Raw genomic sequence first — 27399 nt, forward strand, 5'->3', positions numbered from 1 at the left:
TCTGTATCTAGAATGATTCCAAGGAATTCCAAAGAATGAAGGGGACCGATTGATTTTTCTTCTGAAAGCGGAACGCCAAATTCAGAAAATAAGGTTTTAAGATTGGAAATCGCTTCTGCTGGTGCATCTGAAGGAGGAGAAATTACTAAAAAATCGTCAAGCAAGTGGAGCAAGAACGGGACATGATAGACATTAAGAAGAATCCAGTATAATGCTGCCGACAGGGCATCAAATATCTTCGGGCTGCTGCGGCAGCCGAAAGTCAATTGAGTGGCAAAATAAAACTTCCCTTCCCAGCATATACCAAACAGGTGACGGAGAGAAGGATGGATTGGCATTACTTTAAATGCATCTGATATATCTGCTTTTGCTAACCAGGAACCACGACCTGCTAATTTAATTGAATGTATTGCGTCTGCAATAGTGACGTAATGCAGGGAAAATTGATCTTGGGGAATTAATGAGTTAATGCTGCTGGTGCTTGACCCCCGTGGTGCTGATAAATCAATAATGAGACGCTTTTTTCCTGACATTTTCCTCGTGGCAATGCCGATAGGATTAATTCTATATACTGGAAAAGGAGGAGCTAAAAATGGACCGACTATAAATCCTTTTTTAATTTCTTTTTCGATGAGAGACTGCACTGATTGTGGATCTTGAGTCGCTGAATAAAGATTTTTGCTTTGGAACGAGGAAGAAGGAATCTGAGTAAGACCGGTTGAAAAAACATTTTTTAATCCGTCAATCAGGTAATTAATTAAGTTAATGTCGGGATGATTCTATAATTTACTTGATAACGCCAGGATGTTTATAGGAGTAAAGACGGTGAGCATCGGGGAAAGTCACTTGCGTTTTAAAGGGCAGATTGTATTAGAGTGAGCGTCACCGCAATTGCTGCACATGTGGATAAAATTACATTGCCTATTCGAACAGAAGCCAGTATTGAAATTGTTGCATATTTGTCTTCCTCCTGAAAATCTAATACTGCGCCCGTATTTGTCTTTCCTTGTAGATTGATCGAGGAGAGCTGAAGAATGTATAGGATTAGGTACTGAAGATCTGTATGAATTAGCGGCGAAACCGGGTGCTTTAGAAGTTGATGCAATTACAGCTTTAGGGCAGAGGGCTGTTGAATGAGCTGTTGAAGCGCAGACCCCACATGCATTAGCCCTTAGACCACCAAAAATTCTATTAAATAGATCTGGATCAGGTTTTGCCCAATTGATGATGTGATTATCTGCTGCCAATATCGCTGCTGCTTTTGCAGAGAATGTTTTATGATACTCAAACATAGTCCCTCCGTATCTGACAGACAGCTCCACAATGTAATATTCGTAAGATTCCAATTCAGCCCTGCGTTTAGGATATACCGAGCATAACACATCTCTGAATATGGAGAAAGCAAGGACAAACTCCCCTAATGTAAGATTTTTAAGCAGTCTGGGATCTCTGGATTTTAGAGTTACCGCCAATTCTCCACAATCGACTACTCTATGGTCCAAGAATTCCGAAGTCGTCATTAATAGTGAAACAAGATTAATGTCCTTACCTTTGAGAATGATACGTCTGATTTGTGGAGATATAGTGTGACGTCTAGCTGCCGTTGGAGAGGAGGATCCATATGTACATGCGGTAGCAAGGTTGTATATTGGAGAATCTGCTTCGCTGGCTGAAATTAGGGCTGGACCGGAAGAAGCTGTAGGCGGCGCTGCAGTATTTGATGCTGAAATTAATGACTGCGCTGTAGATTGTTTTCCCTGTTCCATAATAGACACCCTTTTTTCTAGATCCGACAGTTGAGAACTGACCGAAGATAGCGTATCGGAAAAAGGCTGCATAAATGATTTTATCTCGTTGAATATTTGCGAATGTTGGATTTCAATGGCTGGCTGCTGGTTAGCGGTGCTAGTTGTGGGGGTGGTTAGATCCGGAATAGACTGCCTGCTGTCTGTTTTAGGACGCTGAATGGCTGGGCGCTTGATGATTATGTTTTTTCGGAGGAAAGACTGGTTCTGCTGAGACTGAATTGCAATAGAGAATGAAAAGAGACTCTCTATCACTCCCTGCCGGAATCGCATTACCATTTTTAAGGAGGGTTTTTATCAATTTATTCATGGGCCAGTCCTTCCAAAACATTCGATCCGGAGGGGCGTCCTGAGGCCGAAGACACCTGGATCGCCGCAGATTCGATGTTTGGGTGGCAGGAACGGTAGGCAGCATTTGAACTGGAACCTGGTCGAGAGCCTGATCAGGAGCCTGATCAGATGTAACTGAAATACCAGAAGGGGAGAAAAAACGGAGACTGGATGGACCCTGGATTGAAGCTGAAGGAGAATGATCTGTTAATGACAGAAAATCCTGGGAATCCTCTGAATCCGATGACAACTGCTGTAAGTACTCCATTATTGAGGTACGCAAAAGTAGATGGGTCTTGAAATCGCTTAGGTTTAAGCCAAAAACGAAAAAACACAAGACAGCGAGGTAGAGGTGACTAATGTTTAAATAAGGTAGATTTAATTGATGACAGCAGGTGATAGGTTGTTGGTGCCTAGCTCCGCCCCTTGAACCCCACTTATAGGTTAACATTTCAAGTAGCACTTCTAGCACACTACATTTTTCTACAGTAGATGGGTCAGAGATCGTAATAATGGCACTGTCACTCATCTCAGCCAGAGTTACAGGAGCTGAAGTACGGGTATATCATTGTGGCTGATTTTAAAGCTGCAGAGTTCTGTAACAGCTTATAACAAAACATGTTATCAATACCTCTCAGGGTACAAGACTATAAATGGTGCACAATAATGCTCATTGAGGTGCAATGCCACTGGAGGCGAGCTTCATTAACCTCATCGCTTTGCTTTACACAGAATGCTACTGTAAGACCAAATCAAACATTTCACAGTGGTGTGCTGTCCTGGTAAGAGGCAGTGGTTAACATCATCAGTGTGTAGTTCATTCGACTGCATGGCGAAACCTGCCCCATACTGCCTCCTTGGGTCTCCAAGCTTCATCTGAACTCATGCAGTCTCACCGTGCAATCTCCCACAGGGCTATGTGCTCCGGTACTGCGGGGAGAAGAAAGATACCGTAATGATATTCTTTTTTTTCCCCAAAGAGGTGAAAGGAATGAGAATCAAGTTAATTAGCCGCTGCACCACATAGCCTCCTTCATAATACAATGGACTAATGGTTTGTCTTATTCAATGCGTGTTTAGTTTTATATCAATGATGGTACACAGCGTGTTGTTATGAATTGTATGAACTACCAGGAATGGGAATAAAATAACCATTGTATGGCATCTTAAACCATTTCAGCTTGTGGGACATTTTAATCTGAAATATCCAAACCAAAGAGGAGAAAAGCCTGGGTCAGTCACATTAGGTTCGAACTGCTATCAAGTGGGAGACTTATTACCATCTTTGACTTCTGAGAGGGTATTTTTTTGTAAGGGCCAGAATTATTATTCTGAGTGGATTCCAGACGCACCGAACTGGCAGATGTATCTGTTGCGTGTTTTACAGCGCTGGTCGTTCCAGTTAAAAGCACTAGCCGCCTGCATTTCCACACAGTTCCCAAACCTGGAGCAGAGGGGAGAAATTGAGACATCTGGTGGTGAATGAGAGGAACAACATGCACAACAGGTCATGGCATTACACAAACAGTTTGCATCAGTCCGTCACAGCTCAACCACAGTACAAAAGCAGCAAACCTGTCTTACAATAATAAACACTGTCAGAATAAGAGGTACCATATATTCAGAGAAAAACTGGCACAGAAAAGCATGACAGAAAGCAAGCAGCAAACACCCACACAAACAAAACATTTTAAAGGACTAGATTTTGGCCTAAACAAATTAGAATCCTAAAAGTATAAAAAAATGTTTTACTACCCGAGTACATGAAAAAATGTAAATAATATCTCTTCATGAATGTGAGTTGAATATATTGTAGCGACCCGGTCACAGTTCAAGGTCGGCAAGACTTTGTTTGTCTTGTTTCGTCTGGTCCTGTGCCTTCACGTTATCTGTATTGTTCCGGGGAGAGACCATACCACTAGTTTCGGTAGTGTGGGTGTGTGTGTATTGTGAGCCGCTGTGAGAGTAGTGGCCTGTCTTCTGTGTGTGAAGTGAGCGTTTTTTAGGATAGATACAGGAGGAAGGATTTATTGTTTTTGTGGTGTGGTCCTGACCCAAACACAGATCCTGTTCAATTAATAAAGTAGTTTTGTTAGCCCCTGAATCCCGTCTCCATCTCCTGCTTTGAGCCTCAAGCCAAGGGGTTGTTACAACAGGAGGCTGTGTGGTCCAGTGGTTAAAGAAAAGGGGCTTGTAACCAGAAGGTCCCCGGTTCAAATCCCCCCTCAGCCACTCACTCATTGTGTGACCCTGAGCAAGTCACTTATCCTCCTTGTGCTCCATCTTTTGGGTGAGATGTAATTGTAAGTGACTCTGCAGCTGATGCATAGTTCACACACCCTAGTCTCTGTAAGTCACCTTGGATAAAGGCGTCTGCTAAATAAATAAATAATAATAATACAGTATTTTATTCACGTATACCATATACCGGTTCACACTTGTTTACACACTAGTTTCCTTTTGAAATGTTTATTTTATTATAGTTTTTCATTTTTTGAAGTAGTGGTTTATATGTGGTAAGTTAAAAAATAAACTCTTTTATGTTTATGTTCATTTAAATACGGCGTTTCGGCTGTGCAGATGTTTGACATGATGTGCTTGAATAAAACTTTTGAGTTGTATCCGATAGTTGTCTTTTCATTTTAATATTGATGTTGTTAAAATGTACCGTCGTAATGACAACAGGTGTTACAGGCAAATTCTCTCACCCCGTGAGAATTAGCCCAGTACTCTTCTGGGAGGGTGAACATTATTAGCCTATGCCGATTCTCACCCCAGTACTCTGTACATAGCATAATCGTTTTCATTGTACGATAACTAATCTAAGCTAATCAGTGGTAGGACATATAATTGTGAATGTACTGTAAAAGATACAGGAAAAAAGACTGATGTAGACAAAATAAGTAACGTTTACTGAACAATAATAATGAGAACAATAATAGAACAAAAATGTTTCATACACTACTCACCAATAATCTTGTTTAGAGCAAGCCTGGACAACATGTAGAATAATACTGTCCAGATAATGTCTACCAGTATATATAATTAAATGTACTACTTATGAAAATATAACAATATAAATGTAACTGTCAATAAAACAAATCTCAATCACAATAGAATGAGCTTCCAGTTCAGGCAGCATCTGTCACACACACACACACACACATACAAATGTGAATCTCACTCCATGACTAAAATTAAGGATACTAAGTAAATTTAATTAAAATAATAAAACTAATAAATGTTAATTTAATTAACATAACAAAAGGGTTAAATCACACTAAGGACTGGGGTTGAGAATTGGCCTGACGGTGAGGATTAGCCTAGAACAGAACTCACCAGAGTGAGAATTAGCCTGGGGTGCGAATTAGCCTGTAACACCAACTGCGGTTCTAGTGTTAACTTGTGGTGATTTTTGTGGCGCATATGTAGAATAATATTGTCTGGCAAAACTGTAAAAACAAAAGTAGTTTTTAATTTAAAACGAAAGTAACATGTGTTTATCTCTTGCGTGTGTGTCATTCGCAGCACAGAATCCAGGTTGAGCTTGATCTACAGGATGTGGCCACAGTGCTTGAAAATCCATCCTGTGTTACACAATGTTCTAGTCGATAGAGCTTCATTCAGTCTCTCACCAGGATCCCTGTCCCTCTCCCTGGCCAACCCACCCCACCTGCTGCCCCCTCACCCCTGGTTGTCCGGCTGTCCGATGGCGAAGCTGGTGAAGGCAGGGCTCTCTCCAGTGTCCCAGCGAAAAGAATCCTTTGACATTTTATACGTCAGACCTGGGTGAGAGAAACCAGGTATAACAAACCTTCTCAAAAACCTCCTCCCATTAAAAAAGTGTGATGGGCCACAAGGTATTGCCTGTTAATCAGACCACCAGAAATGAATGGCGATGGGGGCTTTGTCATGCTCTTTCTGCCAATACAATTTGTACCATCTTTGTGTGAGAACTGTGTTAACGTGAATGCTCTGAGTTTAGAACCCAACAGACTTCACAGAACAGAATGATTGCCAATGAAATGTACAAATGATGTTAAAGCAGAGATTCCTCACCAATCCAGAAGTTCTTTGTTTCAAAGTCAGGGTCAGTGACCTCATTTGTGGTTTCTAATTGGCCGAGATAAAAAGCCAGGATGTCCTGAACCTTCTGATTCTTTATCTGTGCTAAAACACCTCCTTTCTCCTGAAACAGAAGAAGCAGTGGGTTAGAGACAGTGACAGTCTACAACTAAGCACCTCTAAGGAGCTCTAAGTACATTTGTGACATTTCCAATGGAGTTGGGCAATAATCACATTTCAATTCTTGTCCAGAAATTTGCTGGTATAGTCACATGGTTCGACCTGCCTGACCTCACCCTAGCAGTTACCATTTTGGCCGGCTCCTCACCTGGCACTTCATCTTTGCCCCGTAGTAGTTCTCAGCCCCCGGAGATACCATGAAGCACTCCCCGTCGATCTGGACATCGCAGCTGTGAAACGGGAACTCCAGCTTCTCTGAGGCAGGACACACAAGCCAGGCATTACCAATCAGGCATGGATGATAACTGCAGTTCAAATGGCAATAATGTACCCATATTTAAAAACAGATTGAAATGATACTGTAATTAATCTGTACCGGGAGTGTGACTATATTTACTTATTTCGCTAAATTATTTTCATACCAGCCCCGATCAAGACCTTGTTTTCAATGGGCTTCTAGTTACACATACAGTACACATTACATCAACACATTACATAGACAGCTTTCATTAACATAATCCATATAAATGCATCTATTCAATTTCAGCAGAAAGGTTCATCAAGGACATTGTTAAGGTGCAATTAAGTGCAATTTTAGCACTGTTTGTCAGGGATGTAGCTGTTTTTAAAACATGGAGAGCATTCTAGATTGTAAGTGCTGTTCGTATAATCATGTAATCTCTAAATATTGGTAACTTCAAAAGTAATAACATACAGTATTATATTACTTTTGAATTACAGAATGATTTGGGATTTTGTTGTTGAAAAATGAATATGGTGACCCTCTTTTAAAATGTTTTAATTACAAATCTAAAGCGACAGTCTGTAATTGTTTAGAGATATCAGCTGCATCGGTTTAATGGTGAGCTTCATTCAATGGGGAGGTCATTATACTTGAAAAGCAGAAGATTCTAAAACTTCGCAAATCCAGCAGGTGCTGGTAGGTGTGTGTGTGTGTGTGTGTGTGTGTGTGTGTGTGTGTGTGTGTGTGTGTGTGTGTGTGTGTGTGTGTGTGTGTGTGTGTGTGCGCGTGTGTGTGTGACAGATGCTGCCTGAACTGGAAGCTCATTCTATTGTGATTGAGATCAGTTTCACTCAGTCAGAGAAGGCTGAATTGAACCCTCAAATTTCAAAGCTCAGGGTGTCTGTAGAACCTCATATTGAAACAATGATCCACCAACCAACATCCCAGAGACACCTTCATTGTAACTCTTTCTGTTGCAATCAACTGAATTTCAAAGTACCTAAACTATGGTTGTTTCATACAGAACCAACAATATTAATTAAAATAGTATATTTATATTTTTGCATCATTTTTAATAGGAAAATAAAACTTGCAAAGTTACAAAACAACGAAAAGGGTATTTTAAGGTTGTTAAGTTACTAGTTTTTAAAAATATTATTTTTTCTAATATTTCTTTTATTTTTATTTAACCATTATAATGCAGACAGTAGTTGGACAAATGAAATCATTTGGACAAAATACTATTTAAAAAAATTTTTTTTTTAAAATAAAAATAATGAATGAAACCAAATTATAATACAAAGTTACTGTATAGAGTTTCTAACACTAGAAATAATCCCCCCCGGCTGGTGATATTGACTACATCCTTCTTGTTTTCACTGGGAGACTTTCTTCAGCCCCGTTTTACAGCTCCTCAGATGACCGAGCTGGAAGCCACTCCCAGGTTTACGAGACCCCCTTACCTGCGCACTCCGATCCCCCGTATCCCACATCACACACGCATGAACACTCCTCCTCCCGGTACCGTCCGTGCACACACTGCACGCTGCACCTCACTATAACACAAACAGAGGTCACTGTACTACAACACACATACACAGTTCTGTCACTACACCCTGTGCAACACAAGCATTCTTTGCAGCTCAAGACAGCTATTTATTCAAGGTGTTTCTGTCATTAACTTGTATTTTATTGAAGAAAAAAAAACCTGTGCTGGCTGTTAAGAGCAGGGGATTGCTTCAGTTGATCATGAATGCATGTTTTATATCTGAATACAGCAAATATAGTCCATGATGAATCATATGTTAACCTATTTGTGTGGTTCGGGGGGTGGAGCTAGGGCCCCTGCGTCCTATCATCTTCTTCCATCAATTAAATCTACTCTATTTAATGCTTAGCCACCTATATGTAGTTGTCCTGCGTTTTTTCGTTGGTCTTGCGTTTTTTCGTTTTATGTATCACTACAGACTCACATCTAAATCGATTATTTGGAATACAGAAGAAAACTCACCCGCCGAAATTTTCTTTCTAAAATCAGTAAATCTCTGATGATGGCGTCCCCTCTATCCAAATCCATCAGATGAAATGGCTAAAGAAATCCACCCGGTATCCTTTTTATTCAAGACAACACTTTCTTGGTACTCATAATAACATGGCCGGTGCGTTAGCTCAGATACAGATATTCAGATTCCATCATAAAGGTTGCAGCTCATCCAACGCCTCTGGAAGCTTCGCAATCAAATCATCTATTCAACCAAACCTCTCCTTAGTAATCTCCTGAATTCAGCCCAGGATACATGGCATCTACTCTAACCCTTCAACTAGATCATCCTACAGCACCGGCTGGAGTACTATTCTCAACAATTTCAGAACTAAAATGGATTTCCTCAACCCCTTTCAATCAAGATTGGATTCATTCCAAGGACTCTTTCACTATCAGTCTACTTATCTGGAATCCAACATCAGTATAATGTGATATCCGTTCTTCAACACTACACTCCATTCCAGCTGTTCGTCTTCGCCTGTGTGGGATCTTTAAGAGCCATCATCTACCGCTCCTTGTTTCCATTTTTACCATTCTCAAATACTTTAATCTCTCAAGATCTAGTGATGGAAACGATCTGTTTAGCCTCTGCAGTTTCTAGGAATCATGCTGGCACTGGATGTTTTAAGCAAGCCCTATGTATCTAAACTCGACTACATTTGTTCCCCTATTCAGAACTTTCAGATCAAGAAACATGCACCGCATTTCATATTTCAATTTACTTGCTCTTTCATCAACAGCAAAAAACTTGGGATTCCTGCATTAATACTTCATCAGAAGCTAGAAAAGAAAATTAAATGTGGCTCTCATTCAACATTGGAACAACCTGTCTATATTCTATTCTATTCATTTCATTTCAGCACCTCTCAACCTTGCCTTATTTACGAACGCTTCATTTAAGAGATTTGGAGGTTTTGTAACAATTAATGGTTTTCTAGTTTATTTATTTATTTATTTATTTATTTATTTTTGTTTGTCGGGTCTCCTCAATGACGGAACCCCCCTTTATATGCGTAGGGCCTTCAAAGGACGGAGCCTCTCTCTTTATATGTTCTATTTGTTACTAACATTATGTCCTAAACATTACAGCAGGTGGCCTAGCTCCGCCCCGTGAAATATGGCTTGTTTCTTACCCTGGCAGAAGCGGCCAGTGAATCCAGGGGCACACTCGCAGTGACAGGAGGAGATGTTCAGCCGGCCATGGAGCCCACAGCTCATCCTGCACGGGTTCCGAGGGATCTCTGAGCGACACACACAGCATACAGCACTGTCAGCTGCACAGCAGGGGAGGGACTGCAGTACAGACTGATCTGAGCTTTTAGAGCTCTAGTCATTTGAGGGGGTAATAGGGTTTACATAGTATGTACAGTGGAATTTCAAAAGGAGCCGACTTATTATTGGTAAGCTGTTCTGAATTTGGAACTAGTCAAGAGAAGGGAGTTTATTTAAAACAATCCCCCTGGCTAACATTAGAATACAATTAGAACAACATTAGAATAACACTTGCACAGTGGAAAAAACTAAACATTTTAACAATATCCCTGTATCAAATGCAATGTGGCATACCAACACCTTCCTGTGAATTAAGCCACAAAACCACATCTCTACGTAACATATTAAATGAAGGCTGAAATAAATCAATAATACATAAACCACTGTTTCTCTTTTTTATGTAAGGGAATTTGGGTACATTGGCACTGTAATAAGTGATATATTACAAACAAAGACAAATCAGAATATTAAACATGCAGGAATATTGAAGTTTTCATCTCATTTTTAAAAGTGACTTTTGCACAAGAGACAGGTCTCACCGCAGAGCCCCCCGACGTGGTCCCACAGTTTGAAGCAGCCGGACATTCCCGAGGTGCAGAGAGAGCAGTAGGGGCCTTTCTTATAGGGCAGGACCAGCCTGCCGTTCACCTCCCAGTTTCCCCTGAAACAGCATAACAGAGACCGGGTGACACCCCTGAATCATCAACAGTGACCCAAATAGAACACATGTTTGGAATGATGTCATCCACAATGTGGATCCTCATGCTCCGATCATGTCCTGTTACTCTCTGCACAATCACTGCCTTGCATTTTCTAGAATCTTCTCTATAGGTAGTTCATCCCTAACTTCACTCAAACAGAAACAGGTAAAACCAGAATAAAGTCAAGTAAACAATCATTTTGGCTTGTGTCTTTATCAGTTTACTGATTCAGACTGTGTCTGCAGTGGCATCCTTCTCACAGCTGGCCCCTCCCTGTGAGTTGTGAACCTCATCAATCATTCCCCGTTTTGATGTTGACCGGTTCGTGTCTGTCTGTCTGTCACACTCTACAGTACATGGTCAGCATGACTTGTTGTACTTCTCGTAATTGGAGCTTTCTATGCAATACTTTTATAATAGACTGTAACAGGGCGAGGTGCCCTGTACATTGTTTTGTTTATTTATTTTTAGATCGGGGTCTCCCCCTCTGCCCCTGTGCAGTGTATTTTGTATTTGTTTTGTATTACGATTTATTTATTGAAATTTGTGACTGCGTACCACTGTGTTATTGTTTTGTTTATTTTTAAAACGTGTCCTGGCAGAGGTGAGATTGGTGCTCGTCCTCTGCCAGGAGTAATGGAAAAACTCGTGCAGAAGGTGGCCATCTCCCGAATTAATTAAGTGATTAATTTTGTTGCTAATCGGGAGATGGTCACCTGAATATAAAAAGCCTGCGGCTCTCCAGCTGGTGTGGGTGTTAGAGAGGAGAGAGCGAGCAGAGAGACGGAGATTGAAAAGAAAAACCTAAGGATCAGTGAAGGCTATAGCCCAGCCTGATCGTGTTGTTTGTGTTCGTGATTTTGTTTTGTTTAACCTTTTTATTTTTCTCTGCGAGCAAACAGCGTGTTTTTGTTTAAATATTTATTTTATTTTTGTTATTAATAAAAACGGCAAATGCCACTTTAAACTGCAGTACTTGCCTGGTGGTGTCAGTATTTTTTCCCTTCCTGCTTCTGCCTGACATCAGACGACTCAGTCACCCTGTCACACAGACCCTTTTAAAATTCCCAAATAGATGAAAAAGATGGGGACCATGGACTGTTTGAAACATTCCCAGGTCAGGTGTGGCAATAATGGTATGGCTCTTAGACTGAAAAACTATGCTCACAAACCCTTAGGTGTTACTGAGAATGCCTACTGTTACTCTTTTATTATATTTGAAATTCAGGAGCAACCTTTAGAGACCCCTCAGTACATGGGGATAGCCATATGATATAAACAAGGTCAATATTGAAAGGAATTAAAATAATTGAAAATGACTAGTAAGTATTGAGTAGCAGAAGAAATAGAATTGCATGTGCATTAAACAGTACTTACTCGAGTTTCTATTTCACTGCTTGTGCTCTAACTGTATTCAAAAATCCTTTTCAGCTATTACTCGAGGCAAATGTATTTAAAAGATCATCTTTTATTTACACTTTAACAGAAAAGTCATGAATTTCATGCACATCTACTATTAAATGTCATAAGATGGTTTTGGTTACAGTTTATAGTTCAAAGTATATGATGCAGTAGCTGAAATATATGAGTCCCTGGTAAATGATTTTCTTTTTACTTTCCCAGGGTATTTTGTTGACTTTTCACAGAGCTGGGGTACCTTGATTTGTTCAGCCTTGAGGACTGGAAGCTAGTAAATTAATTCTGTAGCTCATACCTCGAATACAGGGCCATTTGCTATTCTTGGCTCATGGTCTTTTTTTTTTAATTTATAGCAACATGGAATTTGTTAAAGAAATCCTATGATTTCCTGGTTATAGGAAGCATTAGAGTCATTACATTCTAATAAGACTCATAAGAGACACTACAAGCATTCCCAAGAACTGCAGGTCACATTTATTAGGCTTTTGCTCCTATGAAAGCCCCCACCTTTTTTGTGAACTGTGTTTACAGTTAGAAACAACTCATATATTTCCAACTGGTGTGTCTCATTACTGTAACTGTTTTTTTTTGTTGAAAGTCAAGCAGAGCAATAGTATTGTATTTGAGGAAAGATTGCCACAATAAGTCACTAGCTTTCTGCTTGCTGTCTACTGAGAAGAGTCAGTTGATGTTGACAGCTGGTGCTCAACCCATGTACACAATCCTACAGCGAAGTGAACCAAACACCTCATTACTCTTTCTCCAGTGCTGCAGGAGTGGTGCCAGCCAGTAACTGGGTTTAAGGAATGCTGCTAACTCTATCAACAGGTAGTGTTTCCTATAACGGCAATGGAAATTATGCTACTGTACAGTCAACCCTTTTACTATCACTTTAAAGGGACAAAGCAAAAACAGCGGCAATAAGTGAAAGTGCTAAATCAACAAATATTCCTGTTTCGCTCAGTATTCAGAACACTTCAATACTGTACAGGAACTTACTTCAATGTCAACCTTCTAATCCTGCTTCTATTTCCAAAGTCATATTAATTAAGAGTGGAAATCCATTGTTGACTGTTAAACGAGGCTGACAACAACCAAGGAGCTTGTCCCCATTGTCTCCCATTATATTCTGTCTGGTACATTTCAATGTGGGGATATAAAGTGTAGAGTGACATTAAAGTGTTATCATGCGCTTTGACTGTACAGCACATGGACAATGAACACAGTTCTTATTAAAGTTAACTATGGCATACCATGGTAAAAGCATAGCAAATTAGTTAAAGCATGGCAGTTCACTGTTAGCCCTATCATAGTAGAAAGGACACCTGCCAAACGTGACCTTCTAAGCAAGTAACCTGGCAGCTGTTCTGTGATTGGCTCACTGTCACTTACCCTGGTGAGTACGCACACGCAAACACCTCCCTGCTGGCTCCGCCCTTCTCGCACAAGTGCCGCGCACAACCCAGCCGACTGGAGGTGGCCCACACCAGCTACAGATAGACAGTGAGAAAAGCATTCGCACACTGGTAAATGATTGTCATATAGAGTTTGCTTAATAATGTTATAGTATACCATGCCTTACCCCTGATTATGCATTTACTCTGCTTTTCTGTTCTTTACAGCACTTTGCTATGCTCTTACAATGGCAGTACACAGAAGGGAGTAGTGTGGGCAGCAGTGTGGAGTAGTGGTTAGGGCTCTGGACTCTTGACCGGAGGGTCGTGGGTTCAATCCCAGGTGGGGGACACTGCTGCTGTACCCTTGAGCAAGGTACTTTACCTAGATTGCTCCAGTAAAAACCCAACTGTATAAATGGGTAATTGTATGTAAAAAATAATGTGATATCTGTATAATGTGAAATAATGTGATATCTTGTAAACAATTGTAAGTCGCATAAGGGCGTCTGCTAATAAATAATAATAAGTTATTATTAGCTGATTTCCGTTCACAGTGCTAAGCTCACCTGTGTGTAGTGCTGGCAGGTGCTGTTATGCCTGCACTGGCCGCCATTGTAGTTGTAGTCTTGCCCCTCACGGAACCACAGGTCGATGACCTCAGCAAAGGAGGTGGCCCCAGGGGTGAAGTCATGGATGTTCCAGCCCATGTGGTCAGTGTGTCCCTCCTCTAGGGCAGGGTTTAGGGGACAGGAGGATGCTCTCTCCTGGGCCAGCACAGCCAGCTTCTCACTCCAATCCTGTGGAAAAAGGGAACCAGAACACGTATAAGGACATGGTATCAAGAACAGTGCAAAGCACTCCAGGTCTTTGTTCCAACCACATCCTTAGTTATGAAACCCTCAGTCTGGACCGCTCTATAGAGTAATAAAATATGAATGTAGCATTTTGTGTCCCACACATTTTGTACTAAAATAATTCCTTGGGTTGTGTTTATTGTGGCTTTTTTTCTCCCAATTATTTTATCCCTCTTTTTCTCTACAAATATGTTCCCTCACCGCAGCAACACCCACAACAGCTCAGGAGAAAACGAAGGTTCTGAAAGTGTCTGCTTGAGCTCACCAGGCTATATAACTAACAAGACTGTATGACACCCTGCAAACCACAGGTTGTTCTTTTACCAGGTGAGCCACTCGGGAATCCTGTTAATTGCATATTACCATAGTATAGATTTCTATGCACTCCACTGTATCAGAAATCACACCAGTCCAGGTTGTTTATATGACGCCAAGGTATGTTTAACTGTACGTATACAAGCTTCCTCCCTTGCTTGAAACCTACTTGTCACTATGTTCCTCCACTACTCAGTGGTAAGAGGTTATCAATGCATCAATGACTCTCTGTTGAGATGCAATGTTCCAACCAAAACCATGCAGCCTATTCCTGCAACCCATACCTACACAGCACCTCATCATTGATTGTAGAACATTACTTTCAGTATTTGACAATGCTGCTCATTCTTAGTGTCCCATATGTCTTACCTTGATGAACAAAACAGCTCTATGCTGCCACAGGTATACCAGGATAATGCATGCATGTATTTATTTATTTATTTATTTATTTATTTATTAGCAGGCGCCCTTACAGTTGTTACAAAGTATCACAGTGCAAAGTATCACATTACAAATTATCACATTACTTATGATCTCCTTACAAATTATTACATTATAGAATATCACATTACAGTTCAGATAAGAGCAGTTGTAAAGTACAATAAAATCTAATTCAAATAAGTACAAAATAAACAATAGAGTAAATAATTACATTTAAGAGCGAGTTCAACTAAGATCAGTTAACTTATAATAAAAAATATTTGCTTATATGAGTAAAGTAAAGTAAGAGCACGTGGTAAGTACGATAAATGGCTGAGAATGATTTCAAATAACAGCAATTAAAAAAAATGTGAATACGGATACCTATAGGAGTAAAATCAAATACAAGATACAGGAAGTAGTTATAATTAAGAGCAGTAGTAAAATGCAGCAAGGTATGCAGCAGTTCAGTGCAAGTACAAGCTGATGCAAGTACTGGTACAATTGGGTGCCATATAGTCCAGTATAGTCGAGAGTTTTAGCTCTCAGAGACAGGGTAGCAAGAATGCTTTAAGGCAGCTGATATTATAGACAATGTAAGCAAACCAGAAACCAATGTTATGGTTTCTAAGTTCCTAAATAAAAAATGTAAACTGTTACCCATGAATATTTTTTTATATGAAATTGAACATGGTTATGAGATACTCTAGCTTTAATTTACACCCTATTTAACTGGAAAAAGACTGCACCTCTCCATGGCTCTCTGGTTTCACAGCTTTCCTGAATATAGACTTCGCTGGCGGGCTTGTTGATGTGACAAAGCTGCCAGGCCCTACAGGGAGAGATCACTGTCTGATTGATGACCTCAACTAGGCTAATGGGCCTGGGCTGGCGGGAGATCCCCTAAGACAGTCAGTGTCTCTGTGGTTTGGAATCATTTCATACACACAAGAAGCCCTTGAGTATGAGAAAAAAAACAAGTGCTGCAAGTTGGTACAAACAAAATAGCAACAAAATGTCATTAGAAGTTGCAGTTTAACAGTGCTGCAGTTAACATTAGTAGGCACTTAAATCGAACCAATAAGGTTTAAAAGTTGAATCTATTAAACATAGATTTACAGCCCTTACAAACTACCAAACTAATGTTCAACTTTTATAAACAAACCGCCTCCCTCCCAACAGATGAACTTGTGACTTGAGCTTTCGTTTCCCTGCTTTCAGTATTTTGTTACCTTATTTTTGTTTCTGCTCCTCGAATTAGCTGTTAGGGAAGGGGATGCTGCCTGCAAAGCCCTTGCCTCAGCTGTTGGCAGGTCTGAAGACTGGGGATCTTGAACCCCTGCCAAATACCCTGACCAGCTTGAAGCAGCTTTCTGCATGAGGAAGGAAGAGATTTCTCCAGGACAACAACACAGACTGACGGCAATGTGACTTCAGGGAAAATGCATACAGTGAGACAGATCACTAGATTGGAAGAGCATTCTACCTGCAGTTAAAATACAATGTAATTAGGGTGAAGTACGGTGGTCTTAAATGATGTTAAACTGCAGTTGCGGTGCCCAGTGGCTCTTTTGGTAAAATGCACTATCACTGGGATAAAATCACTGGGGTAGAGTGCTGTAAATCATGCAGTTTGGATTAAATCCTGTTTGTGCCAAGTTGCCAATCTTGGCTTTTGGCCCATCTAGAGCGCTGCATTTGCTTTACTTTAAGTCCTGATTGAGCACACCCACTGTTTTGTATTGGAATATACATTAGATCAAGGGGTACAAAGGCAGAGATGGGGGAGGTGATGAACACAGACACAGTGAAAGGTACTGGTAGGCTTCATTCATAACTCCAAGCATTCATAAATTCTACATAACAAAAGATAAAGATTCAAGATCATTCTGCGGTAAACCTCTGTAGTTATGGGGGCATATTCTGAAGCAAAGGCAAAGAGATTAATAAATCAGTTGTAACTGTAAACTGTATATATATATATATATATATATATATATATATATATATATATATATATATATATATATATATATATATACAGACAGCCACACAGCCACAAACAGGACAGGGCTCCTCCTATTCCCCAAGTTTTGATTTTCACAATAACTTGTGCTAAAAAATGTCTTAGCAAGGTTAATAACAGTTGTATATGCGCTTCTCTAAATACATGTAAAAAATGTACAGAAATATGGACAGACAGTCCCCTTAGATCCCCAGCTTCTGAAACTCAATAACGTAAGCAAAAGAATCTCCTGAACAAGTTTAATTATTTTATCCTAGTTTAATTTGCGGTTCTCTAGATCAATGTAAAGCTGTAAGGTGTGCAATACATACAGGTGCAGCCCCCTGCACTGCATCCCCAGCTGTTACATTAACATTCTGAGTAATTCAGTGCTAGCTTGTAATAAAAACTGCATTTGCTTCAATTCTTTATTGTTGCATGTCCCAAGATAATTTCTTCAACTAGAAACACGTGCAGCCTAGACAATACAAATTGCTATTAAAATCTAGATCTGTTGCTGTTTGATTAGAGTTAAAGCCACTGGAAATAAACTGGATGTCCACTGAAGTTCAATATAGATCACTTTACAGTCAATCAAAGCCTTGTTGACAGGCTAGCCTAAACCACATTAAAGGTCTCTGTGATGTCATGGCAGACTAGTTAGTAGATTATGGAACACATTCACTGTATTGTCTCACCTCTACAGACAGATGACAGATGCTCTTGAAAAATACCAGGGAATAATAAGTGTGGTGAAATAAATAAACACACATATATATATATATATATATATATATATATATATATATATATATATATATATATATATATATAAACACATATATATATATATAACAGTTAACGTTAATAAATGAATAATTAAATAGCAAAACAATATGCCAGTGAAAAGGTTCATTTTCATAGCCAATAAAGGCCCTAACTGAGAACAACCATAGCACACAGCTGTGTACCAAATATGAAGACAATCCAATAACTTAAAATGGACTGTCTGTATATAACAAAACAAAAAGGCACTTGACCTCAATTAGAAAGCTTCCCTTTCTGCCGCAGAACAGGTTATAAGACGGTACATTCATGACTTCCATTTGCCCCATAATGCCATTACACAAGCACTTGTATTCTCATTGTAAAACAAATGGTCTTTTACCTATGGCTCCTGACTACAGTATTATATAGGGGAGCTCTGTATAAGATCACACAGTAATTTCCACAACAATGAAGATAGGGTTTATGAGATATTAGCCATTGACGAGGAGGCGGCAGATTTACAAGAAGCTATTTTTTTATGATTTAGTTTTATATTTATTTATTTATTATCTTTGGCACAAAACCTACATAGTGGTTATTAATAGGATACATATACCAAATATTATTATTAATTGTTTATTTAGCAGATGCCTTTACCCAAGGCGACTTACAGAGACTAGGGCGTGTGAACTATACATCAGCTGCAAAGTCACTTACAACAACGTCTCACCCGGAAGACGGAGCACAAGGAGGTTAAGTGACTTGCTCAAGGTCACGCAGTGAGTTAGTGGCTGAGGTGGGATTTGAACCGGGGACCTCTTGATTACAGGCCCTTTTCTTTGAACCGGGGACCTCTTGATTACAGGCCCTTTTCTTTGGCCACCGGACCACACAGCCTCCTATCAGTTCTGTTAGACATTATCATAAGTCGCTATATTTGTTTTGCATTAAATCTATCATTACACTGAAAGCCCAGGTACTGAGCACAGCTTCCTTGTGTCCAGATATATTTGTGCTAAAGAGGGAGAGAGCGTCTCATTTCTGAATGCAGCGTAAAGTGTGAAAATGCAGGATTTACAGATACAGTTTCACAGCATGAAGAAGCTCGAGTGCTCAGGGGGAGTATTTCAGATTTGGAATTCAAACAAGGCTGGGAAAGTATGGGCTCCAGGCAGCAGTTATTGTAAACAAATTCAAAGGGATGCAGACTTTCCCACACTTTGAATTACCTGCACAGTTCTGCAACATTGTACCTATATTACAAAATACATACAAATCCCTGGTAGTAAACACACAATTAGCATCATGAAAAAGTATCCATGGTAGGGGTAGAATGGTTACTAATTTGATAGCGTAAAAATAGTGGAATAGGTCGACTAGTCGCCACTTTAAAATAATATTAATAAGACATGTATTGAATAATGACTAGTGTTCTATTTGTACTATTTTGTAATGCTTTTTTTTTGTGCACTATATTTTAAAATTGCTTGGATTTGTTTTTTAAACTATTTATTATTGTTCTTAAATGTCTGTGGCAAAGTGGTTTGCAGTGCGCAGGTGAGAGGTGATGCAGTGCTCAAGATGACAAACAACAAAGTACTGGTGAAATGATGGTTTATTTATAATCCAAGTGCTGCAAGTCTGATGACAACAGTAAAGAATAGTTTGTTGTGTTACAACCTGAAATCTTCCATTTAAATGGGATTTCCTTTTTTCCCTTTGATTTACACAACCTACTCAACACTTTCAATGTGTGAAAAAAAGGGGGTCGTGAAAAAACAAATCAATTAAAAATAAAAACTTGAAAAGTCTTCATTAGATTAGTATTCACCCCCTTTGCTATGACACTTCTAAATAAGCTCAGGTGCAACCAGTTGCCTTCAGAATTCATACAATAAGTTAAATGGAGATAACTAGGAAATAACACTTACTACTCAGGAACCAAAAAAAAAAAAAAATTGTTACACAGTGTTATCAATTGTTGTTTCTGATACTGATTTTCTCAAGCATTTTTGATGGAATAGTTAGTGAGCATAATACATAATGACCTATTGGCAGAGAGAACAATAGAGAATCATAAAGAACACAGGTCAGGTCAGTGATGAAATATCAGGAACAATGGAGATGGCACTTTAAGTCCCTGCATACATTGTTCAGTCTTTCCCATGACTCAGTAAAGTGAACCAAATGTCCTGGGTTAAAGCTATAGCACCACTCCACTGGCAAACTTAAGGATGTGTCGCTCCTCTCTGTCTGTACCATGTTTCTGCACTGAGGCCTTGTGATGTCACACCCATGTGACACAATGATATGGTAGTTCTTGAATTCTTGTTCTTGTGCTTGTTGTGGGGTGCTTACTGTACAGTCTATGCCAGTGAGTTATTAGCATGCTCTGTTGCTGGTGTTAATGAGTGTGTGTTTCCCGTAATAACCCTGAATTAAAGTTAAAACAAAAATGATGACCCAAAAGATCCTCAGCACAATAAAAGGGAGATCATTAATAATGTTGATAAAGCTGCCAGGACCTAAGAGTAAATAGTGTGACTTCTGTTGAATTTTTGTTAAAATTCCAAGAATTTCTGTCCTGCCATGTAAAAAAAATACTATCGTATCATCCAAAAACACTATAGTATTTTGCTATAGTACATACTGCAGTTTTTTTTATATGGACACAGATGGATCCCCTTTCATAGGTATAGTGTCCCTTATTTGTAGTTAATGATATCTACACTTCAGACCTGCCCCCAATATTTAAATCAGACCTAGTCTCTTCCATTATATGCTTGCAACACCATGCAACTTTTAGAAAAAAAACTATTTTAATGAACATTAAAAATAAAAAATACATTTCAACAATTTTTAACATTTAATTACTTTTCTGAGCTATAATCTAAAACATAAAGGTCTACAGAATATTGCAGTGTGGAGTAGTGGTTAGGGCTCTGGACTCTTGACCAGAGGGTTGTGGGTTCACTCCCAGGTGGGGGACACTGCTGCTGTACCCTTGAGCAAGGTACTTTACCTAGATTGCTCCAGTAAAAACCCAACTGTATAAATGGGTAATTGTATGTAAAAATAATGTGTACAAAATAATGTAATTGTCTGTAAAAAATAATGTGATATCTTGTAACAATTGTAAGTCACCCTGGATAAGGATGTCTGCTAAGAAATAAATAATAATAGTGACATTTAATTAACATATCATTTTACAGCATGGCATATGTTTAAAATTGTTTTAATAATAATGTTTTAGGAGCTGTTATCCTTACAAAATGAGCTTTACAAGCACAGGAGTGATTGGGGCACAAGGGCAGCCTGGTACAATGTTTTCAAGAATTTGAATAATAAATACATGAATAAATAACCACAAACATGCTTGCACCCAGCTGGTTTGAGACACCAATCAGTTTGAATAATAAAGTAATCAAAAGCAGTAGTATTCTTTTCTAATAGCAGTATACCAGATACACAGAAAAGTAACTGCTGCACTACGGGCAGCAGTGTGGAGTAGTGGTTAGGGCTCTGGACTCTTGACCGGAGGGTTGTGGGTTCAATCCCCAGTGGGGGACACTGCTGTTGTACCCTTGAGCAAGGTACTTTACCTAGATTGCTCCAGTAAAAACCCAGCTGTATAAATGGGTAATTGTATGTAAAAATAATGTGATATCTGTATAATGTGAAATAAATGTATAATGTGATATCTTGTAACAATTGTAAGTCGCCCTGGATAATGGTGTCTGCTAAGAAATAAATAATAATAACTGAAAGTCAAGATACACTGAATTCACAGCTTCGAAATATTTTTGGAGAAGCCCTTTCTTATTTATGAGGTGACGGCCTCTTAAGCAAGTTGGCATGGGTACAAGAATACAGTGTACTAAGCCAGTACAGAACACATAGATCTTTGATTAATATCTACATGTAGGTGCAGCTAAAACCTGACAGTGTAAAAAGTTTCCACAACATTAACATCGAAACAATGAAACAAAAAAGGAGCTGCAGTAACACGTATTGTATAAATGTAACACTGTATATCTGTACTCCTACTATCTAGCTCTTCAATCCTTAGCCCCTTAGAAGTCTATTGTTGTCTGTTTTTTCAAGGCTGTATCAGATTTTCCGTTACAATTAATATTTTCGCTAATACAGAATATAATACAGAATTTTAAGTCCATTGCAGGGTGATAATTATAAAATCCTCTCTGAGAAAAACATAGGTCTGCTCAGACAGTCACCGGTCAGTGGGTAGATAGAGTACAATCCCCACATGGGATCAGCAGAACACTTTTGCTGGATAATTACACCTGAATTCAAAGTAAATCCATTCAGCCTCTTTGAAATAATTGCAATACCAGGGAGGCCTACTTGCAGTAATTTAAGTTATTTATAAAATGTTGCATTTTGTAGTCTGCATGGATGAACTAAACAATAACAGCAAATAATAACAATAATTTGATAATCAATAAACCAGTCTGGGATTCCTAAAGGGAAAACTTAAAGGTCTTTCTTGCTAAGTGTCTATTTTTTTTGTTATTAAGCCCTTCAATTTGCAGGTATTTACTGTATGTTAAAGTCTGTTCATGTTTACCAGTCTCAGTTCAATTTTACAACATTTGCAAAGGAAAGTGACACGGTGAAAGGAGTTTCTACACCTTCTTGTAAATCCTTTGATCAGGAGCAGGCCCACACATACTGTACACGCAGCACAATTAAAAAAAAAAAAACTTTTCTAAATTCCCCAGAAGCCCACACAACACATGCTCTGGAAGAATGTATCTGCTAAGATACTGTTTGATGTTTAATTAAAAAGCATGTTTATTCTAAACTTCTAAATCCTGTGATTTGGAATTTTCCTTTGTAGAATAATAGGTAAAATCAAAGACATGCTATGATAGAAAGACACTTATTAGTAATAGATGAAGTAGCCTGTCCCCAAAAGTTTGAAACAAATAAAGACTGCAAACATTTCTTTTTTATGGATTTCGTTTGAAATTATCTACATTACTCAAAAGAACAAAAGTCTTATTTTCATAAGAACAAAAACTAAGAACTGGGTTGCAAAAAACATTTTTTAAAAACGGATTTAGGTCACCAACAAAATTAATTCCAAAGCATGGGTGGTCTGTTGTCATTTCATGACCATTATCTTGTGCTCCATGCAGTTTTAGAAATAGATTTTACCCAGCTACTTTAGCTAATTTGAACAATATAAATTGTTATCAAGGTGAATGCACAGAAAGATAAACTACAAATATTTCAAACAGACACCAAGATATTGCACTTCGCCGGTGTACAATTGGTGTAGATTTTGGCCATAATAATTTCCATGTGTGTGGGAGTTATGTGAATGTGTTTTTATTTATTTATTTATTTATTGTCTATGGGATTATTAACCAGCGCTAAGAAAACACAGTTCTAAACGTGCTCATAAAATCATGGAAAGGAGTTAACACAAACCATTTTCTGCATGTTTGCAGAGGCCGGGTGGACTCTGCTACGGAGTCTGTTGTGCTGGGAGACGATCTGGAAATGTTCTTTGACTCCGAAACCTGAGGAAAACAAGGGGGGTGGGGGGAGGAACTGTTTAAAAAGAGAGCCAATTCAACACTACGAAGCTGAATCCGGATCCTGGAGAGCAGAGAGGGGTATCGCTATGGTTACGGAATTCAGAGGATTAAAAAATTCATTTGAGAAAGAAAATAACCATTTCCCTCGGTTTCAATGCAGTCGTTTTTTAATATATTGTACGGTACCAATAAAACGAAACAGCGGGGCTATTTTAAGTTTTAATCAACTGCATTTTTAAATAAGTATTGAAATGAGAAAAAAAAACTTTTACAAACCAAAATGTCAGGATTATTCTAGAATATGTATTTTACTGATGTACAAAATAAACTTATTTACAGTACCATATGTTGAATTTTTTTAACGACCAATAACATATATTTAAAAATCAATACCAGTTTAAAGCTGCTACTGTAGTGTTATCATAAAGTCAATAACCTGAGTTGAAATATGTACAACAACAGTATATTTTAAACAATACTCGCCAAGTAGGCTAGCATGCTTTAATTGTTTAGTGGTTTTCCAATGAAATAAAATAAACTGCTTTAATACATTTCCCGTTTAGCAATGAGACTTAGTGCCCAAGCTTGCAAAAATAAATTAAAAACTGGTTACATTTACAAGTTTTTTCCACTCTCTTGGAAGCCGCAAATAGTGCTTTGAATTCTCCTCGACAGCTGTTAGTGTTAGTGTTACGCAGAGTGGTGCTGAAAACATAAGAGCGTTTCTCCTTACCAGTTGCAGGTGGAATTGAATTGTATTGCTTCCCATGGTATATGCCCTGCGAGGCAGAAAGGGCACATGCCAAAAAAAAGAAGATGCACCACAACGCATGTTTCTTTATAACCCCCATATCTTAATAAAGTCTCCAATAAATCCTCAAACACTGTTAGAGAGGCCTTTCGAATAACTGAGCTGTGACACGAGCCCTACACTCACTCTCTCTCTCTCTCTCTCTCTCTCTCTCTCTCTCTCTCTCTCTCTCTCTCTCTCTCTCTCTCTCTCTCTCTCTCTCTCTCTCTCTCTCTCTCTCTCTCACTCACTCTTGATTTCAATGGTTTCTACTCCATTATCAGACTGCATGGAAGGGGAATGATACGTTGTCCGTTATAATGTCAACAGCATGCACCGATGACCGTGCTTGTGGTGTCTCATTGTAATTCCGGCACAATAATGATGATCTCTGCAGGACAACTACAGCTTTGTTTGAAGTTTTATTTGTGTCGGCCGCCGATGCATGAAAACACAGAAGTAGATCTGTTAACTGCTTATGAAGAAGTTATCTGTACCGTAGCTGGCTGTTTTCTCAACTCTAAATAGAGTCTAAATATAGGTCTACCAATCTTTTTTTTTAGGCTATTTGTTCAGGCTATTCTAAATTGCATGTTTAATATAAGAATATTTTACGCAGTTCAAAGAAGACTGTGAATTGATATAATAAATGTTTTTGGATACACACCACACAAGAAACACACACAAACACAACTACTGATTATCTTTTGTTTTTGTATATAGCGTATTGTTTTCTAAATAGCCTACAGTTTATATACAAATACTTGGCAATGTGATTGTTCTAATCAAAATATATAGTTATATAACTGGTATTTTTGGATGAGTAGTCTAAACACATAGGAGCACACAGATAAGAATAGGCGGATGAACAGTCTTGCTATCCAATTCCTTCACATTTGTGAGTGCCTGATGTTTCTAGCAGATAAACCATTATTTATGTCTGTGAGATGCTGATTAAAAAACGTGCACATCCCTTCAGCTTTTCACAGAGGTATTTGGAGCGGCAGGATATTATAATCACTTGAATGCTAATATAATTTATTTATATTTTAATTCTACTATTTTGTCTACTTCAGTATGACATGTTGACAGTCCAGTTTGTTCACATTCCCCAAAGTGTTCATTTAAAGGAGGGGTCCCTCCTGGTTTTTGTTCCAACTGTACCCTAAATTACTTAATTGGACCAATTAAGCTTCTAATAAGCACTTAATTGATCCAATTAAGTAATTTAGGGTACAGTTGGAACAAAAACCAGGAGGGACACCGTCCCTCCAGGACCAGTATTGGAGACCCCTGATTTAAAGCAATGTTTCCCAACCCTGGTCCTGGGGACCCACTGTTTCTGCTGGTTTTCATTCCAACTGAGCTCTCAGTTACTTAACTAGACCTTAATTGAACTGATAATTTGCTTAATTAGACCTTTTTAATTGTTTTGAGCTCTTAAACAGTTGCAGAGTTCAAGTTACAGTACATAAAATTATATAAAATTGAAATCTGCAACTGTTTAAGAGCTGAAAACAATTAAAAAGGTCTAATTAAGCATATTATCAGTTCACTTCAGGGTCTAGTTAAGTAATTGAGAGCTCAATTGGAATGAAAACCAGCAGACATAGGTTTGGGAAGCACTGTTTTAAAGACCTGCATGCCCCTGCCGTGCACTATGACACAAACAAGCCAGCTCCTATTTCCAGCATCAGGAAGTTACAATAGACTTAATTAACCAGAACTAATAAAACACATTAGACATTAAAACAAGTGGTTTTTTTTTCCAAAAGGTATTTCTGTTGTAAATGATTTTACAGTATATGATTTCAATGTGGATTTATGATGTAACAACTATGTTAAAAATGTCTGAACTATTTTAAGCAATTGGTAAGTGCTATTGGAGAAGAAATGGGGCCTAGCTGAATGATCTAATCTAATTTTGTTGTGTGTAGCGATGTTAATAAATGGCAGTATTCCTGGCAATATACAGCTGAGCACTAGATGGTGCTGGTGCATACTTTTATCAATACAATTTCACTTTGCTGCCCACTTTTTTTAGGCCCTGGCCTACAGTATAGCTAAAATCAGGTTGGGCCACCAACTGGCCAGCTCACAGCCTTGACACGATTTGGCATAGACTCCACATTGTGTTGTCAGATGATCCCGATGACGAATGCGTTGCTCAAGTTCATCCCAAACATGCTTAATCGCATCGATAACTGGATTGCGGTGTTCATGGGGAATGCGTGAAGTTTCAGTCATGCTCCTCAAACAATACAAGCACAATCCTGGCAGGGTGGATGGGTGAGAGTAGCCATAGGTAGCAGTGTTGTTGTGTGGACTTAAATACGTGAATGTCTACAGTTACAATAACCTTTGAACTGAACTAAAATGGCAAAACTACCTTCAGTTATGTATATATTCTAAATGATCAGGAGCCAGGAATTTGATGTTACATAAACTGCCCCTCCGTTATTGCTCAAGCCCTGCCCTTTATCAATATTGTGATGATATGCTAGCTCTGTTATTCAGTGGCCAAAGCCATTATGTTAAATGCTTCTTTTTCATTGTATTTTACATTTAAACATGAACTCGCTTGTACATTTCCAAAGATGTCGATGGTGTCTTCATTTCCACTGCACTTCTACAGTTTAAAAGATGAATACATTGTAACTAGATGTTGTTAAGGGGGAACCAAGTTTATTTGTTTGTATAATGTGTTATATAAACATTAAATCAGATTGTATAGAGGTGACGAAATCATTAATGCAGTTTCATCCCACTTGATACTCACAAGACAACTATGGATCTACTATCATTGCATATACAGCGCTTTTTACTATAATACTACATTTGAATATCTAACATAAAAATAATTAAAATATTGTGTACTCAATAATATTCTTAAACATGAAAAGAACAATTGCACCTTGATATAATGATAAGGACTACAGCCTTCCAGTATATATATATATATATATATATATATATATATATATATATATATATATATATATATATATATATATATATATATATATATATATATTCAGTACATAAATAAACTTAATTGTGGAATATTATTGTTTTAATAAAAGTCAAAGCCTGTTTTTGTTTGTTTGTTTGTTTGTTTGTTTGTTTTTAACGTTATACGAGTCCACTAACAACCTGCAGGGGGCAGAGTTAACCTATTAACAGTACAGAGGCATCAATTACAGTATTTTTCCAAGTCAGCTCA

General features: G+C 38.5%; 1 protein-coding gene across 2 annotated transcripts; it reads right to left on the reverse strand.

Moving 5' to 3' along the window:
* Positions 1-841: 841 nt before the first annotated feature.
* LOC117424344 (C-type lectin domain family 18 member A-like) lies at positions 842-24429 on the reverse strand. 2 transcript variants are annotated; one of them, XM_034040588.3, is made up of 12 exons: positions 24120-24429; positions 23277-23368; positions 14024-14254; positions 13453-13550; positions 10480-10601; positions 9802-9909; positions 8088-8180; positions 6529-6635; positions 6195-6324; positions 5824-5920; positions 3416-3579; positions 842-3065 (listed from the first exon to the last, which is right to left on the reverse strand). In XM_034040588.3, the coding sequence occupies exons 1-11, from the start codon at positions 24235-24237 to the stop codon at positions 3462-3464; spliced, it is 1314 nt and encodes a 437-aa protein (XP_033896479.2). In that variant the 5' UTR covers positions 24238-24429; the 3' UTR covers positions 842-3065; positions 3416-3461. The 2 variants fall into 2 exon arrangements, with proteins under 2 accessions (XP_033896479.2, XP_033896478.2); XM_034040587.3 differs by having other exon boundaries at positions 3488-3579; positions 24120-24428.
* Between the last annotated feature and the right edge of the window lie 2970 nt (positions 24430-27399).

The sequence above is a fragment of the Acipenser ruthenus genome, chromosome 19, assembly GCF_902713425.1.
Source record: "Acipenser ruthenus chromosome 19, fAciRut3.2 maternal haplotype, whole genome shotgun sequence".
In the NCBI taxonomy this organism is placed as follows: Eukaryota; Metazoa; Chordata; class Actinopteri; order Acipenseriformes; family Acipenseridae; genus Acipenser; species Acipenser ruthenus.

Coding starts and splice junctions, on each gene's coding strand:
- LOC117424344 (XM_034040587.3), bottom strand. CDS start 24,237: ATGGGGGTTATAAAGAAACATGCGTTGTGGTGCATCTTCTTTTTTTTG. Junction 6,636..8,087: donor CGGGGGATCGGAGTGCGCAG/GTAAGGGGGTCT, acceptor GTCCTGCCTCAG/AGAAGCTGGAGTTCCCGTTT. Junction 6,325..6,528: donor GGGCAAAGATGAAGTGCCAG/GTGAGGAGCCGG, acceptor CTTCTGTTTCAG/GAGAAAGGAGGTGTTTTAGC.